The sequence below is a fragment of the Chroicocephalus ridibundus genome, chromosome 7 (assembly GCF_963924245.1).
Source record: "Chroicocephalus ridibundus chromosome 7, bChrRid1.1, whole genome shotgun sequence".
Classification (NCBI taxonomy): Eukaryota; Metazoa; Chordata; class Aves; order Charadriiformes; family Laridae; genus Chroicocephalus; species Chroicocephalus ridibundus.
Window position 1 is genome coordinate 9,535,761 of NC_086290.1, and position 27,282 is coordinate 9,563,042.

Genomic DNA, 27,282 nt, shown 5'->3' on the forward strand with positions numbered 1-27,282 from the left:
TTGCTTCTTTGCCTTCTCATTTTCTTCCAAGATTGGCTTTGTATATCTATTCTTACTTTGTATTGACTGCTGTTTTGCATATAACAATATTTTCTGAGAAAGAGGAATTTATTTTCAACCAGAATGTATCAAATGCATTATGAACACTAGGTAGTATGTGAAAAATGCTATAGTAGTCAAATCTTGATGTGGGATTTTACTGCCAACTTCAGTGGGGCTGGCATTTCAGATAAAACTTAACACCCTGTATGATTTGCTTATCTAGAATAACTCCATTCATACCTTTGGAGCTCTTCTGGGTGTACCACGTAAGTGAGGAGGGAAAGGACTCAGTCTGTTGCTTGTGTGAACAACAGCGTGGATCTGTTTACAGTTAAAACACCCTAATAGAAGGAGGCACGGAAGAATCATAGTGTAGAAGCAGAATTGGCTACATTTTCTTCTTTACTGCTGGATACATAGCAAAAGGTGATCAAAGGTGACACTGCCTGGTGCCTCACTTTTGTTTTTAATCACTCTCTCTCCTTCAGCATCGGTGGTGGTTGGTGTGCTGTGTGTTAGCACGACTCACGAGACACTCCAGCCCCTCAAGCCAGGCAGTTACATTGAGCTTGACTTTAAAGAACATGCTTGAATCCAATTTGAGTGTTTTGATAAGATCGAAAAGTGTCATACTGTTACCTTAACGGTGGCTGCTGCTTTGGGTTAAATCAACCTGGGCTAGCCTCCTGGAAGACTTGCTGTTGCAGGTTTCAATGCCAAAACAGAGCGGAGGACGGCACAGTCTGTGATATCCTCTGGTTCTGAAGCCGTCTTCTGTGTAGTGCCACAGAATGTTTCTCTCTGCTCACAAAATGCTTTTAACATAATAATAAATAAATTAAAAAAAAAAGGGGGGGGAGGAGATTATCCAGCTTGGTACAACAGCTTAAAATCAATACACGTTTCAGTTATTCTTTCTATGGGACTCATGAATTTTATAGATAAACAGCTCAGTGTTAAACACTCGGTTACCTGAAGTATGTAATTTCTCGTGTGTAGAGTTTTGCAGGGCAGAGTGGTTTTTAGGAATGATGTTATGCCATACAGCAAGGAACTTCAGTGTGGTCCTCAGAAACGATCTGTCCATACCTCCTGGCATTTCAGTAGTTGTGAGCAGATAGCTCACATGGGGATTTTTTAAAACCTCTGCCCAAATAAACCCTGGCATAAGGATGTTAGTTTGCATCCCTTAGCCATAAAAATGACTGTGTCTGATAATTACCCGCTTCCAACGTTTCAATTAATGTTTTGAAATACTTCAATGTGGTGGCATATTTCAAAATTTAAGGACAAAGGACGTCTTTGGAATGGAATATAGTTTTATATGCACTTCGTGTTCTTCAAACCCAACATGACTGCATGCAGATTGAAGAATTTAAGTATATATAGCTCACTGAAGTTGATACAGTATATCAAGTTTTTGCTAAAACAAAGTGATCTCAGTAAGAGTCACAGTCATAGATACAACAAGGCAATTCTGGCTGCAATTCTGCAAGCGTTTTACTACACTACACTGCACTTGATCTTAGCCAAAAGGCCAAGAAGCAATTTTGAGGACACTTGTTCAGAAGCAGGCAGCCTCTGTTTCTCTTCTCTTTGGGCTGCAGCTGGGTGCAGCATGGAGCTGCAGGGAACGGTATACGACGAAGGATCATTATACAGCTCTACTCCACAGAACAAAACGCAATATGAGATTCTTTAAAAAACATTCCTTCCTAGTCTGCAAAGGATAATAAGGATACCGTAGGATAATTCAGGTACTGGGACCATAAAAGGTTACCTAATGCAACGGTTCGGTACTGGTATTCCAGGCATGAGCTGTCTGGAAGGGATAGAGTAGACCCCATCTAAGATTTATACAGATAGATGTTTAAGACATATTTTAATGGAAGAAACGTCAGGGGGGTTGTATGATTTGGACCTCTGCATTCATGACAACTACATTTAGGAACTAAGGACAATAAAAACTAATCCCTTTTATTTGAAACATGCCAATATGCTAATTTTTTAATATATTTCAGCTTACCTATGCATCTCAGAAACAGTATCTGAGGTTGATGTGGATTTTTTTGTAACTTTATTTGTTTTAAAGATCAACAATGCTGTTAATAAAACAAATGACTGTTCCTTTAAGCTTCTAATACTTCATGAACAGAAAAAGAAAATGGGGTACCTTGGAAAGGACAAGAGCAGCCAGCACAATAATGGCAACAATGCTTGTCCGAGATTATGCTCCTGCTTCTCTGCGTGTGTCCATCATTCCTACAGACACATTTTATTAATTAATGTTTGGGAACTGAAAGGCTTTAAAGCTTCATGGAACTTCTTTAGCTGACAGCAAAACACAGACCTCTTCATATGTGCTGTGGGTGATTTTTGCCTGCGAACACACGGATTCATAGGTCTCATACAGGGCTGATTTTCAAAAGGGCCATGAGCCTGCTTCTCCATTTTTGGAAAGGGAGCCAGGCGTATTCATCTAAATATCTTATACCTCCACATCAGTTATTGCCCCAGTTTGTTCCTCTTACTGCCTGTCTCTACAGCTATACACGTATCTTTGTCATGAGAAGGAAAAGCAAAAGGTGTCCAGTCCAGGACTAGAAAGTTTCTGAAATGGTGTGAGGGGTGATACACATCCCAAAGCCTTCCTCCTGATCCATGTCCTAAAGCCTTCCTTAAGTGATTTTACCCGTCCTTTTCCAAGTTTTTTTTTATCCCTGGCCCAAATAGCTGTTGCATTTCCTGACTTACAGAGAACTCGTGGGGCTCCCAGGGATGCAGGCATGCAGTGAGCTCTTCTCCACAATATACATAATTAAAGTCAAGATAAAAGAATTCTCTCTATGCATTGGAGGAGAAGAATCAGTGTCTGTTGGCATGGATGAATATACTGCTTCTTTCCCATTAACCATTGTTTACATTAGAGCAGTCCTCCACTTTTAGTAGTGTTTTTAAGCTGAGCAGGCTGAATATTGTCCAGCTGAGGTTAAGAGATTTTCAGTTGAATTGAGAACTGTTCCTCCTTTTGACCTCATTTGTTTTCTGTTATCATTTGCATGAGTTTGTTATCAGCATTTTACCTTACACGAGCATTTGGGAATAGCTTTTCTTTGTGTGAATAACCTTGTTTGAATGCAAACAGTAATATTTTAAAACAAACACAGTTGGGATTTTTGCTATCTGATATTCACCATTCATTCTCTGCTGTTCTCTTGTGTAAAGGGTTTTAGTTTTCCAGCCAGCGAGAGAAGCATGACACGGAATATATGACTTTGAATATAAGTCCTAGCTTTATTGCACCTAACCTTAGATAATTCAACCCATTAAGCCATTTCAAAACTTTCAGAATCTGATTAGCATCTTGGAGAGTCTTCATTGAGTAGTTTTGTAGGTAGGCTCTTAAATTAAGTGTGCAGTCAGGCCTTTGTTCCCATTAGTATACAATTCTCAATTAGTTTTCCATCAAAATTCTTCAAATTTAAATACAAAATTCTCACCAAACAAGCCAACGTATAAAATACATAACGCAAAAAATCTAAGTCTTTTTGCAAGTGGAAGACACAAGACCTGTACAGGGTGAATTTGGAACTGGTCAGGAGCTGCTTTGCTGAGATTCGAGGAGTTTGGGTGCTGCTTCTTTCTCTGTTTCCGGTTTGTTTCTCTCTAATATGAAACACAATGACAATATACATAAGAAAGCATTGTATGATATTTGGGAGAATTACGTTCATTTGGAAGTCAAATAAAGTTTGGATAAAAATAAAAAGTTTTGTTTGGATTTCCAAGAAGTTGCATTGCAGAAAAACTGAACTTTCTAAGAATTAAAGCTGACCATTAGACTGAGAAAGAAACCCAAAATTTTGCACTCCAAAAATGATTACAGAAATACCGCTGTGTGAGGATCTGCATGTTACCAGGCCCCACAGCCCAGAGAAATTTGGTATACTAAAATTTTATATTAGAAGAAAAAAAAAAAATTCACAGTCCTTAAAACCTGTCTATTGAAATGGTTAAAATCATTTAAAAATTAACATGTCTAATGGAAAGTAATGGAAGTAAATATATGGCAGTAACAATCATCTTTCACGTTTAAATGATTTATTGACGTCAATGAAAGTATTGATTTGAGGAAAATGGTTAAAGTTTGGTCTTTTGATATGCCTTGTAATCCAAACATTCAACCCGGGGTAATGTGAAATTACTGAAATTACAACAAACGCATTTCAAGTAGGCACAGAAAGAACAAATCAGTGCCAGCTGAATGAACTGGAAACTAGTTATTTTTATGGACCCTAAGGAGATCTGGTTTTGCAGAGGAAATTCTTCATTCTCACATTGCCCACTGGTGGTCTCCAGACGGTGAAAGACTGGCGTTCCTGACCATAAATGACTCTCTGGTACCGAACATGGTTATTCCCCGGTTTACTGGAGGTCTGTATCCAAAAGGAAAGCAGTATCCGTATCCTAAGGTAAGATGAGTGTGAGTGCAGCCCCCACCTCCTCTTCCTTGTTCAGTGATAGTATCCACCGTATGGAAGGAGTGTTTCTAGGTGGTAACAGAGGCTGATTTTGTTCATGTTGCTTTTCAGGAAATATTAATTACACTGTTTTTCAGCAGACTGTAACGCCTTTTGTTGGAAAGAAACTATCGGGTGAGGGAACAGCAGACTGTTTCGTAGTAGTTTCATCATTGATATATGGCTTGGTAAAATCAATCCACCACTTCTGAGAGAAGAGTAATACGTTTGAAGGACGGCACAGGAAAAAAGATACTGTCACAACTGCAGTGGAGTCATACACACGGCGTGCAGAGTGCAGGGAATTGTATAGATCTCAGTAAATTACGCTGTTATTAATAAATGTGAAAGGCTGGCCTTGGATAAGATAAGCCCCAGTAAAATCTTTTCCTGGCCATCAAAATGAGGACAAAAAAATAGTAAAAAAATAGAGCTATCACAGACTTTCAGAAGATTTAGAGAAGGGTTTTTAGATTTCTGTTGGAAAGCAACAGAGCAGCCCAGGCAGGGATAATGTCTGAAATCGCTCCTCGTTTTCTGGGGATTTCCTGATTAGGTGCCTCCCTAGCTGTCATTCTTGTGCTGAGCTCCAGCACTGGTATTATCTTCCAAAGTCTCAGTTTATCCATCCCTTGCGCGCGGTTTCAAAAAGCCTGAGTTCCTTTCTGATGGAATATGTAGGTCCATGGACGTGGTACTCTTTTGACATTTCAAAGGACGTTCATTGAGGGCTTTAGAAACTCTTACTGTTACCATATTGTTGTTACTGTTTTTTGGAGGTGACCCTTTGTTCTTTATCTGGGTGGACAGTTGGATTGTACCAGATACTAAGAAATGATAACATGCATGATATAAATATAATGTATCTGTGCTATGAAATAATGAATTAACAGCATTTTTAGAGGTAGTTTACATACTTGCGTTGGCAAAAGACCTTGAGTGACAGAGCAAAGAAAAAAATTAGGAATATTTTTAAAAGTCAGCTTTGTAAACAAGAAGTGAAAAATTCCGTTTCGTTAGCAATTCAGCATAAAAGTGATACATGATACTACTTCAGTAATCTCATTAATGAAAAAACATTATCTTTATTTAATGTCTCCTTTTAATGCCAATTTAGCTACCCGTTAAACATCATTAATTGGTAATGAAGCTTGTGGTATAGCAACAGAGATGAAAAAAAAAAGGCTTGGTCTTTATTATAGAATGAAACCATTGGAGAAAATCATATCTATGATTAAAAAATAAAATTAAACCCACATGTGCTTGTGAATACTGGATAAGGCACATCTGTGTGTGTCTTACACAAAGGCTCTATTCTTAAAAAAAAAAGCAAGTTAAAATTCTGTTAAATACATTGAGAACAAAGTGAGGTTTCGATGTAAAGGTTTCTTGCACTACTGTACAAATGTTTGAGGTATTATACAACATCTATGCTATTCAGCCTGTCTTGAGGACCCCAAGGTGGAAGAGTTGAGGCTGTTCACTGCCGAGGGAGAGGTGTGGATGTGAGAGTTTTCTGCTCGGGTAGAAAACTCACCTCCAGCTGAGTCCGCTGCAGGCTGCGGGAGCACTCAGTGTTCGCCCCACTGACCACGGCACCTCCCAGACATAGGACAGACCCTGTGTTGCGCTAGAAGCCACCGCTGGGGAGCTCTAGCTCTGATGTGCCCGCGCAGCAGAGTAGGGCATGCCGTGGGTATCCGTAGGGCACGCTGCGGGTATCCGTAGCAGAGGCAGGAGGTTGGGGCAGTACATCCCTGAAGGGAGAGCAGCTCAGGCTGGCAGCCCGTGATGCTGGCTGGTGAGTCCAGAGCTGGGGTAGTGCCGCGTTTCTGCGCGTCGTGTTCAGGGACTAGCACAGATCTGGCCGTGCCCGCTGTGAAGGCGTGCTTTAGAGTGTCTCTCGACATCTCCTACTCATGCTGGATAGTCATTACTCATGGCAGCCCTCCCAGGGAGAGAACTTGGATACCACTGTGCAGCCAGTGTAGGGTTCAAAGGATAGACAGAGACTGCAGCTGTGTCCTAAGGACTTGATCTTTCAGGGGTTTTCTTCCACAGTTTTGCATTTGTGTAAGCTGTCTTCAGGCAAAGGATGCTTTTGAAAGACTACATTGCTTTTGAGCAAATGTAAAAGTTTTTATGAAAAATAAAATAAAATTTCAGGAATCTAATTACATCCGTTTTTAAAATTTTTTTTTAGCACTTGTAAAAATACACAAATGCCACTTTCTCGTCCCCCAGAAATGAGCGACTACAGCATTCAGACTATATTTTGAGATAAGTCAAATTTCTAAAGGGAATTTGTGGGTGTATTTCAGCCAAGCTATTTTGCATTTCTAAATACCCCTGTGAAGAGCCAGATATACAACTTTGTAGTTTATTATGGTTAAATCTGTGGAATCAGTGATTTTATCTTATCCTTCCAACATTGAACAGGAGTCAGCCCCATTGAGAGACATGCTTTTCATCCCCCGTATCCCAAGGATGCTATATAGTGTTGTGTGACTTCTGTGACTTACATGGAAAAGAAGCTTGAATAGGATATGGCCGGGACAGGGCTGTGAGACTAGTAGCCAGCCCTGCAGAGCCTTGCCATCTATCTCCAGTCCTTTCTCTTCATCTCGGGAACCTCCTTTAGTAATGAGCTGTGTTACCGGGAGAAGGACAAATCCCAGTATCAGACTCTTCCCAGTGGATATATATCAAACTGCCATTTTATTCCCCTTTAGCAACAAGAAGCAGTTTGTTTCCCTTAGAGCTGGCCTGCCAAAACAGCTGCGTCCTGAACGGGGCCAAAAATAGAGGTTTCCGTCTCAACAAGCCAGGGATGGAAGACTGGGGGAAAACAGTAAAGAAAGAGGAGGAAGAGGAGGAATGTTATCCCGCATACAGGACAGCTTTTTGAAATAAGGAACAATAGTGTTTGGAAAAAGACTTTGCTGGAGGCCGGGTTTAACTCCTGGTTTAGAAGTGGCTGTGATTTTGCAGCTGACTTTACGGAACTGGGCCAAGCCACTTCCAGTGTTGCGCTCTTGCTCTGCGCAGGAAGGTCTGCCGTCAGTGAAGGGCAGTAAGAGAATTACTCAATGCTTCATTTTTTTAACTATGTAATTCGTATGTCTGTGAAAATTCTTTTTTTAAATTTAAGATTTCTAAATTGTAATGATTTCTCATTATTATAAAGATAATGAATTATGTTAGTGAGTGATTCTGTTTAGCTGTCACTGATTCAGTGCCTCTAAAGCTCCTATTTTCTTTTTTTCAAAGGCAGGTCAAACAAACCCAACAATAAAGCTGTTTGTAGTTAATCTGTATGGACCAGCACATACACTGGAACTGATGCCACCTGACAGCTTTAAATCAAGGTATATAATTTCATTGTTGTGAAACTCCTGTTTAATTTAACCTGACTGTCTCTGAGGCTAATGGGTTGCCTTTTTACATCAGCAAAACACTTATCTTTGACTGAAATGCACTTGATCTCTCTCCCTGTGGCTGAACATAATAATGATAAAATAAAATACAACTGTATTGGATTGCTGCTCCTCTTCAAAATCGCAGGGATCTGGGATTTGCTCATGTCTGACGTCATGAGAAGGTCCGATTTACTTGAAATATATGAAATTAAGAATCCTAAGCTGTGGTCAAAGGGGCTGAACATTGCCCTGGTTCTGAAGTTGCTACTGCATTCGCTCCCAGCCTGTCTTGGCTGTGTGGCAACTTGCTGCTTTCAGTTTCTGAAATGAGATTGCAGAATACCGAAGTGTAGTACAAATGCACAGAACATGTAATGAGGGTGTTCCCTCATTTAGAGAGAAATATTGTGAAGTTTTCAAATCCAGTAGGCTATGGAAAGTTTAATTTCTCGTCATGGCTGACAGACGCAGTAGGGTGACGGGAGGTGAGATGCGATGCCACCAGATCACGTAGACCAAGAAGGGCTGTGCTGTGTTTTCCAGGAGAAGCTGCTTCAGAACCGCTGAGCCAATTTAACAGTCCCTTTGACTTTGGGGCTGAAGAGCTGAGGTCTGGCTGCATCTGGTGACCCTTCTGCTAAAGTTACTACCTTAAGCTGAGCTCCCGATTACCTGTCCTCACTTGAGATGCCTTGAAACTTTTGTTGAAGGGCAGGAAAATTTTCATCCCTTCCCATATGTCTATTCCGGTTTGTCGAACTGCAGTTGTATTGATGAAATTCCCATTGTGGTTTCATTGCACATGCTAATGATCTTCTAACCCTAAATTATTATATAATATAGGTAATAATAACAACACAAGAGTTACCACAGTCCAGACCTGGCTGCAGCCTAAGGGCCAGGGACGTGCAACTTCCTCTCTTCCCTGAGGGCGTTTTCAGATGGGGAAGGACGTGGAAAGGATTGGCAACCATAAAGCTACATCTAGCTAAAAAAATCCCTCTGAATATAGTAGTTGGTTTTGCAATTCCTCCAAAACCCAAAAGATTTTTTGGTAATCGTTCCCAAAACAATGAAGATGTTAACATGGGCACTGTTTCACAACCATTGCAACTGATTTTAAGCTGGCGTAGCTCTCCTCTACACAAATTGAGGTACCTCGATTTATTGCAAGAATAATTTAATAGTCAATTATGCCTTGCAATTATTTATGTCGGCTGAAATGCTTACTGATTGTGTTAGTGAAAGGAATTATTTTGAATGATTTGTGCTTTTTGAAGTATTTTCTTTCTGTTGATGACTGAAAAACATGATAAACCACTGAAAAACATAATAAAATCTCCTGCTGCTTACTAACCCTTCTTTAATTTAAGTGATAGTGAAAAATCCGAAATAGACTCCTTGCCTTCAAGATTTGCATCTTAACTCTCTTAAACAGCATTAAATTGGTCCTTTAAATATCAGGAGTTGTAAAGAAGTGAAATGAGAAAGCAATATGTAAATCCCCAAGAAAAAAAAATATCTTGAAAATGTTGTTCAGATGTTATGATTTCACTCTAGATTGTTCGAATTCATTCCTCCTCCCCAGCAGATTGAAAATAAAAGTGAATTGAATGAATATTGGTATCTTAAAAACTTTTTTGAGTCTTGAAGCCAAAGGCTAGCAATAGCTGAATTAGTGCAATTTCTTTTGTAAGACTTAAGGCGCATCTTTGCCAGCTTTTTGAGTCCTTGATAAAGATACGGTTGCTGTTTAATGGAAATAATAGTCATGTTTAAAATTCCATTTGGTGCTGTGTCAGAAGTCTGAGTAAAACTATTTAAATGTGGAAAAAAGTTAGTTTCATCTTAATTTTAGCTATTAAGGCATAGTGTCCGTGCTGTAAAATTTAGGATAGTTGTATGGTTGTGAGCCACATACACTGTAAATCTTGCATTCTGACTCTAGATTTGAGTAGCAGTCAGTCATCACACTGGTCATCAATCCATATATACGTCTGTCCATATATCAATATATATACAGGTATGAAAATTACCTTTGAACAGGCCTTTCTAGAGTGGAAATCTTTGGAGTTTGTAATGGTTGGGATTTTATTTTTTTTTTAAGTATTAGCTTTTTTAATAAAAGTAGTAACTACTTTTAGCGGTCAGTTTTTTTCAGTGCCTTTCTAATCGGTTCCTTATTGAGTCATTAGTAAACAGGTCACGGGAGTCTTTCAGAATTAAATGGGATGCGACACCATCATATATAGTTTCATGGATCTTTCAAGGCAGAAAAGTTTTGGAAATACACATTGTACAAGGCATAACTAACTGCTGTTATGGGAGAGATTTACTCCTACACAGAAGAACCACACAAATGGGTAGGGAATGGGGTTTCTGTTATCTATAACCATAAAAAGTAACATTCAGATTCTCAGCTCTCCCCAGATTGCGTGCTGTGCAGGACCTCTGAAGACAGAAAATTGTTTCTGTGATTTTTTTGGGCATCTGGGAACTTGATGTAAGATTTGGTAAATTCAATGTTCTGCCTTCATTTACTTCTTGCGGTGATTCTATAAAGGTGCTTAGTAATATTTCCTAAGTTTTGTTCAGGTTATTTTGATACAAAGACAGCAGTAGCAATTGTAAATTTACTCCTGAAAGTTTTATTCCGTGGAAAAATTTACCATCTACTGTGCACAGATAATGCCACAAAAAGACTGACAATTTTCCTTTAAACACGTGGTTGTATTCTGTGCAGTTACTGTTTCCCCCTTGGTGTTTCTATTCTACGTGTACAATTACATTATGTTTTCTTCAGCGGCAAACATGATTTTGTACTGCGGGGTTTTTTTCTCATTAGTCCTAGAAAGCCAATGTACACGAAAGATGAAATATGTGTGCATTCATACACCGCTAGCTCCCGAAGTTCCAGTTGGAAAGCTAATAATCGCCTGCTGCCGCAAATCTTGAAAAAGCGATATGGTATGCAAACAGTCAGTTCGGACCACTCTAACTTAGGCCACCTAAAGAATCCTTGTAACTAGTAACATTTAGATATAAGATGCTAATATGATATTAAGAAATTATGTAGGCTGATTTTTCAAAACCCATGATTGAGTTTAGACCTGTCAGACAGAAAAAATTAATTTCTTTTCCAAAGTGGAAATCGCTAAGACAGAGAAAAAGTGAAATAACACATGAAAGAAATTGCAGCTCACTTATTAGAGTAGAGCTGCGCTTCCGTACAGGATGAAAAGAATTTTCTGCTAGAACCGTGTGTTGGCTCTTGAAAGTCTCAGAGTGGGGATCGTCCGCTGCTGTCCCCATTCTCAGCCACAGCGAGCAAGCTGCGTTGGCTCTGCACGGTTCCCAGCCACTGCTGACCAGGTAGTTTTAAAATGCACTATAAGAAAATAAGTCAGTTTCTTTCTCTTACTTTTTCCTCTTTCAACTTTTTCCACTGAAAAAATACTATACGTCCACATTCTCATTTCATATACACCTGCTTTTAAAGAGACTGAAATATACAATCAGACCCTTCTGAATTCGTATGATCAACTTAAATATTTTTTATTGATTTTAATTAATCTTTTGTAATGGAACTGAAAACACTTAAGAAATTGAGTTTGCATAAATTCAGATAATGCTCTTACAAACATTATCAATGTTTCTATTATCCACACATTTCCAAATCAGCCAAATCATTTTGATATTTCTGTACTTCTAGTTTTGAAATCACCTTTTGAATCTAGAAAGGCTGGGTTTTCTACTTCTGGCAGCCAGTTTATCTGAGCCTTGCTTTGGAATAGAGAGCTCATTTGATTATTTGGTATGACTGGAAATGGGAAGGATGGGGATGTGTGCAATTTGGTATTAAGAAAACTGGGGTTTACTTTCAGCTTTTCTTAGATTTGCTGTGTTTAGTCCCTTCTTTCACGCTTCTGCCCCCCCTCTTCTGTAACTTGGCAATGACTATACCTATAGGTTAGTGTAAAGAATTAATTCACTATCATACCTTATGGCAAATGGCTGTAATCTATTCAGTCACAGGCTACAGGATAAAAATATGTTCAGAGACTATTTTATTGAAGCTTTCCCACACAATGCCAAGGAGTTTGTTGGGTATTCCCTTCCTTGATCAGTGGGAAGAAATGCAAGTTCTGCACGTGGGCCAGGACAAGCCCCAGGGTCAGCAGGGGCTGGGACCTGGCTGCTGACGCAGCCGTCCTGCCGAGGGATTTGTCCTTGGGGCTGAATGGAAGACAACAGCGCATGCTTATTGTCACCAAGGCTGGACCACTCTAGGAGGAGCGTGGCCAGCAGACCGAGGGAGGTTACTCACTCCATCTCTGGTAAAGGCAGAGCATCACCCACACCAGTCTGGGGATTCAAGAGGGATGATGAGAGTCCGTCAGTGGGCTACCAAGATGGTCTTTGCATGGCTGCAAGGAAATGAGGAGCAGAGCTTTTTAGCCCAGCTAGGATAGTGGCTACCAGCACCTGTGGAAAGGGGAGCTAGAAAAGCTCCTTCCAACCAAATACCTGTGGCTTAGTCTCAGAAAAAAACTGCAGTACATCCATTGGTGTGTGCATAGATAAAGTCGTGTATAGTATACCAAAACACTAACAAACTGTTAGCTATCTCGCAGGTCATGCCTCAGTGTGTTGTTTTCCACGTGTGTTTCTGAGAGTGACATTTTCTATTAGTGTCTGTAAATTCTCATATGCTTTTCAATGCACAACAATATAAATAATTTAAGAATATAGTAAATATTCTAGAGCATTGTGCAAGGGGCAAGTTTCTGTTGTTTACCTTCTTCAATAACAACCTGCCAGCAAGCTAGTAGAGCATGATAGGTTGGCTTGTATTTATTATCCAAATCTATTAAAACCATCAACAAAAGTAAGGTTCCTTTTACTATTGCCATAAATGTTAAGTGTCTTCCAGCTATTCTTATGAACAGATTTCTTTCATAATCAGCTCATTGGCTTAAAGTCAGAGAAGATTTCTTCATTATGATGAATGCTACGAGGTTGCAAAATTTGACTGTCTTTCTTGAACAGTTTCTTATTTTTAAGTTTAATACTGTGGGCTATTTTGCCGTGGTGTTAGGCTGTCTATTTCAAATCTAAGTATCTAATGTTCAAATTTAATTATGATTGTAACTATGCTTCCAGTGTAATGCAGTGCAAATCCCTTTCCTTTGTTCAGCTTATTGTCTCTGTTGACTTTGCTAAGCCCTTACAATAACAGCCACCAAGATACACACATGTATCTTTCTAGTCACAAGCATCCCAAAATTTACAAGTGAAAAAAGACGTGCAGGACATTCTTGAGTGAAGAGAAATGTATTAGCAAACTGTTAAACTGCCTCCATAGAACTGTGTATCAATTGAGATAATCAAAATAAAGGAAAACATTCTATAGGAAAGAAAGATTAAAAAAAATGTGGGTCTTCAAGCTTGGCAAAGGATGATAAACACCTTTGCTATTTAACATGTGTTTTAGCAGCAGTGAAAAATGAATCCAGATTTGATCAAGTTACAAGTCTTTGGAAAAAAGTTAATTGCCATATGCTCAGGAAAGACATTTGCCTTCTCAACACCTGCAGTTGGAATTTTTTTTCTCACTGAATGTCCTCCATCCCCCTCAGGCCCCAAGTCCTGACCTTTCTTGGTGTGCAGCATCTCCTAGGCACACGTGAGATGTTCCAGCTCCTACTGTTGAGCTGGCAGTATACATGTCGCGTTCCTGGTTCACAGGCCTAAGGGAAAGCTGTGCCTTCTTTATGTACTGATTGCCTTACGTAATTGCCTTAGGCCAATTTGACGCCAAGCAACAGATTTAAATACCAAACGTGGAATCAGAAGTAGCTCTCTGTCTGGCCAAGGAGCTTGAAGCTCTTGGTTTTATGCGTTGCCTGGTTCAATACAACATAGAGTAAAGCAAGTGATGCTCACTCACAATTCACAATACTGAAGCTCCTTCGATATTGCCTGATCATGGGATGCTGTGGAAGGAGACTGCCTTTTCTGTGTTTTCAGTGTTTTCTGTCTGTTTTTATACAGCGTAAAGAGGAAAGCTATCTCTTTGGAATTCAGAAAGGAAAAAGTCCTAGGGGAGATGAGAGAGGAAAGAGACTTAAAACCAAAAAAACTAAACTTGATTAGACCATGAAATGGAGACTGGCTAAAAAACAAAAAGGCAGGTCTATGAGGCAGGGATTGAATTAAATTTTCTTGACAATCAGGGATTTCAGTGGGAGCCCTGAGATCTGGTCAGGGCTAGATAGAGGGGATAGAGGAGATGGGTATCAACAAATGGGTTTTATGGTTCCTGTGATCATCTTATAGTGGCCCTGCTGTGAGTAAAGGGATCGATAAGGAAAAACCTAGAACTGGCTACACAAAGTGTAGGAAAAAGAAAGTTAGGAGTGGGGTGAGGAGACACAGCTTGAATAAAACAAGTCACAGCAAGAGAGAAAAGTCTGCTTACTGGGCCAACTGAATGCCGGATTCTGTCTCTGCCACACAGCCCCTCTGTGACACAGTGAGTTTAAATTAACATTGCACAGGCGATCAGTAATTGTGTTTGTTACTCTTTGGACATGCAGTAAATTAATCCAGAGTCTGATTTAAGAAACGTTCCCAAACAGGGATGGAAGTTCTGCTCTGAACATGCAAAGTGCTGTAGAGCACCTAATTAAATGGGTATCAAACTGAGGATCTAAAACGAGTGTAAATTTTTATTTAATATCTTGCTTCAGTCGTTTGTCCAGAAAGCGATCACAGTCTTTCCTCTTTGAACTGATGTTTTGAGGAAACTTAATGTATGTACAGATGCGGACGGTCTAGTAATCCCAGTACATTTGCGTATTTGGATCTGGAGGGAAAGAGAGAGTGCCTATTTTCATTACTAGAACAAAAGATTAGTTGCCAAAAAAGCCTGATACATTTGGAGACACAAACTGATAGCAGCTTCCTCAAAACTAAAGCAGGTTTTGCCCTGCAGGCTTCTCTGTTTTTATTCAACTGTATCAGCTAATCTAATAAAACATACGATTTTCTTCAACAAACTTCTACTTGATTATATCTGTTGACCTGCAACAACACTGTTCTGTGTGTGTGTATGTGCACTGTATCTATGAAACAATAGATTAACTGCAAAACTGTGAATTACAAAGGAAAATTACCTGGAGACAGTATTTAATTTCAGAAGGGTATGTGCTTCTACATATATTTATATACACACTACACTACGTTCCTGATAAACAAGTCATAATACAGTGAAATTTGAACACATTTTTATGCACAGTTGATGGAACGGGGGGAAAAAAAGGAGTTTTTAAATGATCTTTTGCTTTCACTTCAGCGAACAAGGAGTTTATGTTACTGATGGAAGATGATGTTATGGTTTGATTTGGCCTATTAATTAGTATATCAGCCGGATTCTGAATGATTAAATCTCCTGTTTCCATCCCTCACCGAAGCTTCTTCAAATGGAACAGCTCAGGCTCTATTTTGTAGAATTTGGTTCTGGGATAACTTGGGCTTTGTTGTCAGTGGATGCTGTCTTTCTTTGGTGTCCAAGTCCCAGTAGAGGGAGGAAATCCTTATATAGATGTTTTGAACATTTCCCTTTGGCTCTTTTGTGCTTCTGTATGCACAGTTGCAATGGGTTTGGATGGCCTTATGAAGGCATGACTGCAGAGGGAGAAGTTTTCAACTCTCGTTTCTTGAGTTCTGCTGTGGGGAACCAGTTACCTGAGATTTGGTGTTGCACTCTTTGTTTTTTTTGTTGGATCATTGCTTTGTTGTCTGTGTCATCTGATCTCATGTTAAATCTTGTGTTACTTTTGGCATACCTTTTTGCTCCTCAGTAAGTTAAAAAGCTTTTTAAACCAAAAAAACCTAAGTGTTAGACTCAGAATATACCTGAAGTCACCATTTCTAGTCATCATTCTGGTATCCACATGTGAAAATACCTGTCTTACCTAAAGTCAAACATGAAAGCCAAAAGAAAGTTCTGCATATTGGGTAGTTCAGCTATATTCTTCAAACATAGCGCCAGGGCAAAGCTGGGTGAAGCTGCAGTGAATTGCTGTCTCCTGTGGGCAGCATCAGAGTTGTGCACAACTTTACTGTTGGCGCTGCTTAGGCTCTTTGATCTAGTAAGAAGTCTTTTGAATGTATAATTAAATATGTGTTGTCAAAGAGTAATAAGATCTCCATCAGCATTAAATTAAAAGCCTAATTATATGCAAGCTACGACCCTTGTTTTTAAGGGGGGCTGAGTTTCCAGACAAGTTCGCTCCACTGCTGCACATAACTCAGCTGGACTGTGAAAGCTGCCAGCTGCCATCAGTAGAGAAGCGAAGCAAATAGCCTGGCTGGATGACAAGCTGCAACAGGTCTTCCTCTGCGTCGTCCCCAGTCTGACAGCCTAACGGGATCTGGGGAGGAGGGAGGCAGATAATCCATACCATGAGCCTCTGCCTAGGAAGCTTCCCTTGCTCAGCCGAAGTCGCTGAGGGACAGACAACTTGGCTAATACTACGAGCTATTTGTTAAAACGGAAGCTGACACGCATTGATACTGAGTGTGACTTCCCTTTGTGCAGAAGTCCCATTATAAAATACTTGTTATTTTATAACAAGTGACATTTTGAAGTGGTCTTGCCTACCGTCTAATATTAGAGACCTTTTTTTTTTTTGGTTGTTTGGCAGTAGGGCTGGATTCTTCTGCAAAGACATGTCTTCTGGAGGTATTTGGTATGGGAAAATACTGGCTTCTGTTGGAATCTGGTGTTCGTTTTTAAGCTGGCCAAAAAGTACATGGTTCACATGTATTTGCAAACGTATGTTTCACGAGTATGTGTTTCTCAGATGGTAAAGTTTATATATTACAAATGGGTGAGAAGGAGGTGCTAACAGTACAAATCTCCCAGGGGAACAGCACACTAGGACTGAGCCTTCCCACTTGTAGGAACACGGATGCTGGGTGTTTGGGGTTATTTTCTCCATCCCTCAGTACTGATACTGTCATGCGATAAAATTCCAGCAGTTGATGAACTGTATATATGTTTTTTTAAAAGAGTCTAATCTGAAATAGGAATGATCCGAACGTTGTGTTTTCAAATGTTTACTTAGGGAATATTACATCACCATGGTGAAATGGATAAGCAACACCAAGGCTGTGGTGAGATGGTTAAACAGACCTCAGAATATCTCCATCCTTACCGTTTGTGAAACCACAACTGGGGCTTGCAGCAGGGTAAGTTGTTGGATTTTTTCCTGTGCTCTCTTTTCAAGGTTTCTTCCTGCATTTTGCTTTCATATTCAAAAAAAGATTTTTGGAAATCAGTTTGCAGATGCAGTAGCTGCAAGTTGAATATAATTAGTCAACAGGAAGGAAATGGATGTGAGAAAATTCCAAATCTGGTGAGATGATTTCATGCACTTAGCAACTTTGAGTGACATTTTAGAATTACTAAGCTTTGTTCATTCATTAACTTCAGTGGAAACTGCAGTTGCTGAACATGGTGTACTTTGGATATAGCTAGCGCAGTGACAAGCTTGTCTTCCGTCAGATATTTTCAGCTGCCTGGTTTCTCCTCTCTCCCCCTACAGAGTTTAATTTCAGATCTTTCTGTCTCTCACAGCTTACATATGTTTAAGGAAAAGGTGTAAAATTCTGATAATTCCTGCAAATTCAATAGCAGAATTCAATAGCTTCAGAAAAAAATAAATTTGAAAGGCAACGGGGATATTTCATTTTGAATGTAAGCCAAGCTGAAATACATTTTTCTATGTGGATCCAGCCCCATCCCATCCCTTGACTCAGACTTCGACTTCTGACACTCCTGCATTACATCTCTCCATTTTCACAGTCAGTCTTGCATCCTGAATGCAGTTGGCCACTTTCCCATTCTGAGTCACAGTCTCTTCCCAGAACTAGCTAAAAGTATAAATATTTTCTAAACATGCTAATATCATCACCAACAGATGCTCCAAAGTAGAGGGTATAATTTGGCAGTGTAAATGGTTATGAATGATTAATGTAGGTCTAAGTTTGCCCTCTGAGTCAAAAGGCTCCAATCAGTGTCTGCTGCTGAAGTCAGTCATGTTGAAGTGTTAGGAATTATTTCCGAGCTTCTCTGCTTTTTCTGCTACTTAGTGCGGGTTGCTTTTCCTGACTCAGAAACTGCGAATAAGTCCCCATACTGTGGATTAAGATTGTGAACATGGAGATTTGTTGATTGGGTTGCTTTTTACCTTGTTCCTGCAAGCTTTGTGCCCCTTTATTAAGAAAGTCGATCAGGAGCCCCTGTGAGCAGTCACTTCTGAAAGGAAACCCTTGTGTGCTCCAAGGTCAATTGGACTTGCCTGAAGCAGGTATCCAAGGAGCTGTGATCCAGGACATAATAAAAGAGAGGGAGATTGAGAATCCCACTCCAGAAGAAATAAAGTGCAGTGAAGGACCTTGTAGGTGGGTGAGAAGGGATAGCGATGCAGCGTCACCGTGATGAGCACAGCTCAGACCAGGCTGACGCTTGTAACCCCGTAGAGTTCATCTGCTGGGATAAGGTGATGCTCTTGAATTCAGTAATGGATGAGGAAAGGCCGTATTGTGAGAATTTAACATTGTATCCCACCATTTGATTTCAATTGTTAACCTATTTTTTTATTATTTTATTTTAGCATTTTGCACATGTTCTCAATTCCAAAAAGTACTGCAAAAAAGCAGCTGCTATAGTAGCTACAGATTTTTCATTTTCCAGGCCATATATTTACAGATGCTTCTAAAACTAATAAATTTTCATTATTTCAGTGTGACTGTGACAATTTACAACAGTTGACGTATATTCTGTATTTTTTCCAACAATGTATGCATGGTATTTGGGGATTTTTTTTAGATGGCATGATATGAGTATGACCAATAAAAACAATCATTTGCATTTACTTTTTTTCTCTTCACTAATGCCACACTACAACCCATTAAAGCAAGGGATTGTGAATTCAAAAGGTCTCACACTTTGAGCTTGATGCTGGCTGGTTGCCCAGTGTTGATGAAGGACCTAAAATATCCAGTTGTCAGATGATGCCTAGAGGTAAAAAACAAATAGAACTGCCTGTGTAAAGCTTCTTGATAGCTAATCAGAAAGGACTGAAAAAGGCATTCTTAGGTCCCCTGTGGTGTTCTACCAAAAACTCTGAATAAAGCAGCTGACTTTGTAATTAAATTATCGTTTGTTTCAATGTAAGTGCCAAGGAAGAGATCTGAAGATTGTAACAAAGTAGAAAAAAACCCATGAAATAGCTAGAGACCTTTTGCTGAATGTGTAAAATATTTTTGATCTCTAGCTACTCCATAAAAGCAATTTTTTCTTTTTTAGAAGTATGAAATGCAGTCAGACCTGTGGCTTCCTAAACAGGTATAGTATAAATGCTGTTTCTGGGCGTATAATGTGTAATTACTTCATTGTCATTTTTATCTAATGTTATTTTATAAGCTATTAAAATCCATTCCTTTTAAAGTTGAATAGTTTTTAGGATCCTAAATTAATTTAACAGCTGAGGATTATAGCAGTGTCTGTGTAAACATTCAGATGGCAGCTTGTTTCTCTGTTAGTGGGAATCCTGTCCCTTAGCATCACACAGAGGACAGTTCACTACCTAGCTGACCGTGTCAGTGATGGAAAGAGGTACACGCTTCCAGCGAGCAATTCAGCCTTTTGAGCTGAGACACCTGTCTGGGTTTCAGAGCTAATATTCCCTTCAGTTTCCAATATCTCTGCATTCAGTTAAGTAAGCACTTAGATGACCAGCCGATTAACTACCTAAATCTTGGATGGTTGAAGATAGATCAGATGAATCCCATTCCAAGCATGTCCTATATACTCTGCTGGTTTTTTTCTGATTAAAAAGTAACATCACCAAATTTAACCCAAAGGAGTTCAAAGATTAGAGGTCATATGGGCTATAACTGGAATGCATAAGAATATTTCTGAATTCATACCCTGAACAATATGTTGAACTAATATGTCAGCAAATGATTCCATTTTCATAGCTTCAGAAGAGCTATCCAATAAATGGATGAAACACATTCTATTTAAAATACATTTCAGGCTTCATTTTGCAATGTGCAAATGAGAAATCATTTTAAAAAATCTATGCTTTTATAGCGAGCCATTTTCCTTTAATATTTCTGTGTAAAGTTAGACATGGAGAGATGGTATCACATCAGGCTACAATTTATGGTAAGATCATGATTCCAAATATCACTTCAATGTGCTTATTTTTTTACATATGACTTTATCAAAATCAGTGAGCCTTAAGCGTGTACTCAGTAATGTTTTACTGAGTCCAGACCATGGAAACATTTGTTCTTCTCATCACTAGTAGGACTTATCTCTGTCATTAATTGGATGTCTGAAAAGGAATGTATCCTGGAAAGTCCCACTGCATTAGGGATCAGACTACCAGACCTTTCATTGGGAGGGAGAGTTCTGCAAGGGCTGTAACCCGTGCTTTAGGACAGGATTGCACAATGGTACCTACTAGTATGAACTACAGTTACCGTTAGCCACCATCTTTCTGTTAATCTTAGCAGAGTATGTTTAAGGATTTTTCTCCGGTTGTCTTATGGGCATAGCAACTACCGAAACCGAGGAGACAAAACCACCGAAGCTGATGTTTTGTTGAGAAGTTTAATGGAAAGCGTCACAAGCTAACACAATCTTACATTTGTAGAATGAAGAACCAGTTTTCTCCAAGGACGGCAGTAAGTTCTTCATGACTGTCCCAGTGAAGCAGGGAGGCCGGGGTGAATTTCACCACATAGCCATGTTTATTGTTCAGGTAAGGTTTTGGTTCAGGCTATTTTTAATATGCTAGTGGTCATGTAGGACTTTTGCCGGGGACACAAGACCCAAGGAAAGGCTTGTACTTCCGTAGAGTCTGAACACTTGTGTCGTGGTCATTTGTCCTGTCCAGGTTGTCACTTGGTGCAGAGGGACATATTTATAACTTCTTGCAGAGTAAGCGGGGTGCTCTCTCTTTTCTTAGACCTCTGCTGTGGTGGCACGTAGAGTCTGTAAATGAAAGGTACTTCCCAAGTACTCTCTCTGGAAGATTTCATGTTTTCTTTGTACCTCTATAGACAAGCAGAGATGTTTTCTTGTTAAACCCTTAAGTCAATAAGAATGTTTTATAGGCACAGAAATTCAACAGACCTGCAGAAATGCACATTTTACCCTCTTTATTACACTATATAAGCATAACTATAATTTTAAATGTCGATTCAGAATATTCATAATTCTGGTCTTACACACAACAGTAAAGGGAGGCAATACTCAAAACTTAAAATTTTGCGGAAAATTAGGACTCTCTTTTTACCCTTTTCCAGTGGCTTCCATTTCCCAGGGTCATTGCTTTTTCCAAAGAAGAGTCTGAAAGAAGATAAATTTGCACTATGACTTTGAAGGTCACCAATACGAAGATGTGATGAACAAATAAAGGAAATTATGCCCTGGAACGGAGCACTCCAAGGCATCTATTTAAATCAGCAGAGCATTAATCCAGATACTTTAGCAGAGCCATATGATATAGGAGGGATTATCAAGGTACCCAAAACATCAAAATAGCAGACTTGGCACCAGGCAAATCTATTATCTCCCTTTATGACAGTGTTCTGGTATGAACATTATTAAGGCTGAAATATGTTCACAGTGGCTGCAGACAGAAAAAGAGCAAAAGAACCTTAATGAAAATTTAACCTGAAGAAGCAAGAACAAGATACTCGTTCCCTAGGGTAAATATATCAAGAAAGAATCAGACAAGAAAAAAGGGATCAAAGACACGTAAAATTTTGTCTTCTAAAGGAAACAGTAACTCAGATGATGATCTTGTAAGGTGCATTAATATAGTAACCACACAAAAATTCACACCAGAACAAAACCATTTAGTCAATCAAGTCTTATTTTGGTTTCTTTCCCAATATGAATAAGTGTCTTTAAAATACATGAAATAACAATGGCGTAGATCTAAAAATTAACTTGGAACATTCACAAGGATGTTACAGATACAATCAAATTAGCCTTAAACCTGCAGGCTCTGACATTTTTCACTACTAAAGAACCCGGGAAACTTGATCCTAATTCAGAAAAATATTTAAGCAAAAGATTAAACCCGCTCCTATTCAATATGATAATTAAAGATATACCTGCTGTTAAATACATGTTTTAATCCCTCCAGAATAACGTTTAAAGTCAAGCTTATGATTAAGAATTTAGTATTCTGTCCCTTTTAGGCAGAATTAGAGCTCCTGGGTACTGTACAGCTTCAAAAACCAAAAATACCTCTATTTTGACCACCATCACCATGAATATAAACGAGTCTGAATGGTATCACCAATGACAGATTCAGCTTTAAGTATATAGCTGCTCCTGAGAAGAAGAGGAAACGTGATATCCCATGTACCAACCATTATTCATCAATAAGCAACATTCTGTGCGGTAATGGGGCTGATACAGAGCAATAAAGGACGGGAAATGTGTTTATATGATGTGTTTTACACACTGCATTAATCTGATTGTCCATTATTTCTAAAGCAAACATGGAGGCATAAAAATTATATTAACCGTTGCACATAAAGTCTTTTGTCACATCAGATGTTTGTCACACCTTGTGAGAACCACGGTGGCATAACAGGTGCCCTGCAGAATTTAAAGCAGTCAGCTGGTCGCCGGTACTCAGATGATCACAGTTTATTCGTGATGGAGCTCGGATAACTTTGGAATTTGGCATTCAGATTCTTGTTACTTCTCTATACTGCTCGGTACAGATAGCAGCTTATTAACAGAAATCACCTTCCAAGAGCAGGAAAGTTAAAACACAGAACCAATGTGAACGTACAGTGACAAAGAAGTAAATTTCAGTGGTTCACTTTAGATTGACTTAATCACTGAGGCTTATTTGTCAGTCTTGCAACGAGTGATGACAAATGGTCTTTCTTGGGCTGCTTTTCTTTGACTGTACCTTAGAAAAGCATGTGTCAATGCTATAATCAAAGCAGGTTAGCAGAAGCATCTAATGAAATCTTTTTGAAAGGGGAGGTTGCTGTTGAAAAGGTTACTGTGTGTCATATATTATTTACTGTCTGAATGTAGAGGGCTGGATGTGTGTTATATTATTTTCAAATGCTTTTAGTAACTTATGAAATATTTAAAGGAAATTGATCTCAAAATGGGATTGAATTGTGTTATGTATCTAGAATTTTCTTACTTGGGGTTTTGCAACTCTAGAAAGTCTCTTTTTACCAACCACAAAATAAGAATTATAAACTAATTTTAATGGATCAAGGCAAGAACTTCCTGCAAGCTTCATAAATTATGTATTATGGCTGTAACCTTGAAAAATAACCATGTTTATTAACACTTGGCTGGGTTTTTTATTGCTGTTTCTTGTTAGATTCTGTGATCTCAATATTTAAATATCTCTTTCAATAGTTACAGCTTCCCTCTCTCCAGAGAAGAAAAAGTCACTTATAATAAATCACTAATTTCTATTTTAATCATTCGCGGAGACAGGACTTGAGAACCTTCCTGAACAAAGGAAGTGTTGTCATAAACATATGTACAGCACCTAGCACAATGTCCTGATTTCAGTTGGTACTTGCAAGACTTGTCATAGAGTTACTACATCGTTCTTTTCTTTTTTTTTTTGTGGATCTGTTAGAAAACAGATTAGTTCTATGGGACTTATTTCCAGACATGTCATTTCCAGACATGTCTCATAGGTGTCCTTGAGCATTTCTGCTTTCTAGTTATTGCTGCTGCTGCTGTAGAGCTCAGACAGAGTTTACAAGGTATGGTTCAGGAATACAGGGATTCAAAAAAAACTCTTTGTCTTTATGACTTTTTGTAGGCCACAGAACCCCTGAGGTCACTGTGATTAGGTATGGACTGGTGCTCCGGATTCAAGGCGCATGAGGCCAGAAAGCACCATTAAATCCTCCCTCTGACCTCCTTTGTAACTACAGCTGCTCAGTGTCACCCACTAAAGCTGAAATATAAGCTGAAGTATCACTTCTTTTCTTTACAACATTTATCTTGAATTTGAAAACAAGTAATTTCTATATTGAGACCAAGCATCGTAGCCCTAGTACAGAAAAAACATTCTTCGAGTATGTGCCTGTCTGAAGTTTGAATCTACAGAAACCTAAGCAAGAATTTTATCTTTTGCACTAGGAAGCACTCTCAAATGAGCTTCTGACTCTTCAGGTTTCATTATTTTTAACCTGTGTTTGATGACGGATCTGTTGCAGCTTCCAGCCAAAGAGTTTGGTTTTACCTCAAGGTAGATGTGCATTGCATCCCCATGTTTCCTCATTGAGTCCCTGGAGCATTGGCTGAGAGAACCGCCATCACTTTCTTTGAGAGAGGTTTTGAATTTCCCCTTGTGGCAGTTATTTTCCCAGGGTCACGCTGGCATAGAAGCCATTTATGCTAGGGAGCAAGGGATGCTCCCCAACTTGTAAGCATTTGGTTCAGTTGCCAAAATTTGGAGGCTACTCTTGGACTCTCCTTATAGACCCTGGATAAGGAGGGGCTGCTTCTGAGTGCATAGTGGAGCAGGGCCTTTAACTAGCTTTAGATCCTGTGAAGTCCTTTGTCGGAGTTTATGCGTTACATTTCTCATAGAGGTTGAGGTCCCTCGTGCCTCCTCGGATGAGAGTGGTGGTGGTGCCCTGTCTTGGCATAGCGTCTTTGTGGTTATCTTGGCTCAGTACATGGTGGTGGTTTTGGCAGGGTTAGGTTAACGGTTGGACTCGATGATCTTAAACGTTCCTTCCAACCTAGACGATTCTATGATACTATGTGGTAAAAGTGAAAGCTTGGTGAGCGCACTCTGGTGCAGAGTTTTGGTTACAGGGGTCTGAGTTAGATTCCCCTGTAGGAGGGGAATCTAACTCAGGGATTAGAGAAACAAATCTTGAAGTATATGGCTTGTATTGTCTCTTGGCACACGGGCAACGGAAAGAAAAATTGTGATGGAAATTGGGATCATTTTAACGACTTTGAAAAGTTTATATATGGGAAGTAAAGGATTCTTGAAGTTCAGGCCTGTCAAAATTTGAGGTTTGTTATTTAAAGGTGTTATGTTGCACGTTAAAGTTTAAAGAGATGTAATCAGTAATGACATGCAGACAATCCTGCCAGGCAAAGAAAAATGTAACAAGTAAGGTTAAAGCTAATATTTTCCATCTCTCTCCAGCCTAAAAGCGAACAAATCGGTGTGAGACACCTGACATCAGGAAACTGGGAAGTTATCAAAATCCTGGCATATGATGAAAATACTCAAAACATGTAAGCACTATTCTCTTTGTCTATTTATGAAAATATCTGAGTTATTAAAGCAGAATCCGTTTAACTGGAAATAGTGTAGCTAAAATTAAGTAACAATATTTCTTTCATTTTTGAGCATTACCATAAATTTTACGCTCCCAAGTACATTAAATGCGTTTGTCAGACAATTTATCTGCCAATGTATTACTGCATGTGTTTTTACGCAGAGGGAAAAGGAGCATACCGTGACATCAGTTGACTCACTGTATTTTTTAAATAAAGAAATCGACACACAATGCAGCAGTAGTAACATTTTCGTGGCCCTTTCCTGGGTTCCAGAAAAAAAATCATAGTAAATTTTTCCTTGATGAAATCCCTGACTCTTCAGTTTTCATGCTTGCTTGGTTACTGCATGAGACCTCTGGACTTTGTTGGGGGATCTGATTCAACCTCATAAATTCAAATTATATAGAGCGATTATCCAAATCCTCAATTTTCACCAACATCACTCCGAGCGAAACCTTTCCAAAGCCCATCTTAGCACTGTAGTGGGAAGGATGTGCAGCACACACTTGGTGATTTTTTGGGAGCAGTAAAGAACTGACACAAAAGATCCGAAGGCTCCACATAACTTGGGTGGGTCTTGGTTACTCTTCAGGTGTATCTGCACATGGCAAAAAATAAACAGATGTGTCTAATTCTGATTTTCTTTAAAAAAAAAATTATATTTCAGCAAGGACCTTTTTGAGGCTGCTACAATGCCTGTCATCTCCACTGGTACTGGAGAAACTCCCTTTCTGGCCAGTCCTTCCATGGGTTTTGGAAATTTATCTGTCAAGAATTTCTTGTTACTTCTTCAAGGTTCAGATGAAAAAATGAGGTCTGGATGCACTCAGCCTGCAGAGAGCTGGCAGACTGCACGTGGGGTGTCTCAGCCACTTGAGAGGACATCCTTACCCTCCTTCTGCCTCTCAAGCAGAAATTTTATGGGAATCTCATCTGGGACACACCAAGGACTTGTCTTGATATACTTGCAGCAGCTCTACTAAGCCTTTTTCTACCCACACAACATTGTCTGTAGACCATTGCCTGGGGTGCTAGCTTCTGTCTCCAGGTAAAAGAAAAAGTCATTCTACAGCTCAAAAAGGCTTTCAGGTATCATAAGGCCTATTGTAATTTATGATATAATTTCATTGTGACCTTTTTCTGCTCCTTGGATTTGTATTGCAAACTCTTGGAGCGAAGGAGAAAGTTCCTCTTCTCTATTTGTAATATGCAGAAAGGGGTCCTGGTTGCTACTGGAGCTCCTGGGCATTATGGAAATTAAACAGAAACCACGAACTGCTGCGTTCATCACTGGTTTAATATGAAATCATATAGTATCTGAAATAACTACTCTGTATACTGGGTCTAAATTTAATTGCAGGGCTTAGTTTTAGATATAAGTATTTAATCTTCATGTATAGTTGGGAGATTTTAATTTTAAAAAATGTTATTTATGGTGTCTCTCACTTCTCTAAACATCACCCAAATCAGACAGTTTACCAAACTGAGTTTAACTATGTTCGTCTTTTGGGCACAGTTATTTCTTAAGCACTGAAGAATCCCCAAGAGGAAGACAGCTACATAGGTAAGAAGCACCTGGGGCTGCATTAACAGCTTCTTCATCCCAAGCCATAAGTGCTATGATGACATTCTGTGAGATTAACTGCTGAGTTGGGGCTTGCGTAATCATTTCTATTATGTAAAAATTAGTACACTCAAGCTGTAACAAGGAAAGAATCACAATTTTTCAAAACTAAAAATGACGATGATATTTTAATTTTTTTTAAAAATGGAAAATATTTTAACACAAAATGTTTTTACCACTTAAGTCTTCACTAGTCCTTTATAAGCATCTAAAAAGCTAAACCTAAATGCGAGCATGTAATAAGACTGTATTTTTAAAAGTAGTGAAAATCTTCTAGAT

General features: G+C 39.1%; 1 protein-coding gene across 2 annotated transcripts in view; it reads left to right on the forward strand.

Annotated features, from left to right (window-relative positions):
* DPP10 (dipeptidyl peptidase like 10) overlaps positions 1–27,282 on the forward strand; it is a 544,973-nt gene that overhangs the window by 489,015 nt on the left and 28,676 nt on the right. For both annotated transcript variants that reach the window (XM_063341611.1, XM_063341610.1), the window contains exons 9-15: positions 4,360–4,514; positions 7,833–7,930; positions 17,116–17,239; positions 19,362–19,400; positions 20,719–20,826; positions 25,243–25,334; positions 26,896–26,943. In XM_063341611.1, coding sequence (XP_063197681.1) covers positions 4,360–4,514; positions 7,833–7,930; positions 17,116–17,239; positions 19,362–19,400; positions 20,719–20,826; positions 25,243–25,334; positions 26,896–26,943 — 664 coding nt within the window. The remainder of the gene's footprint in view (positions 1–4,359; positions 4,515–7,832; positions 7,931–17,115; positions 17,240–19,361; positions 19,401–20,718; positions 20,827–25,242; positions 25,335–26,895; positions 26,944–27,282) is intronic.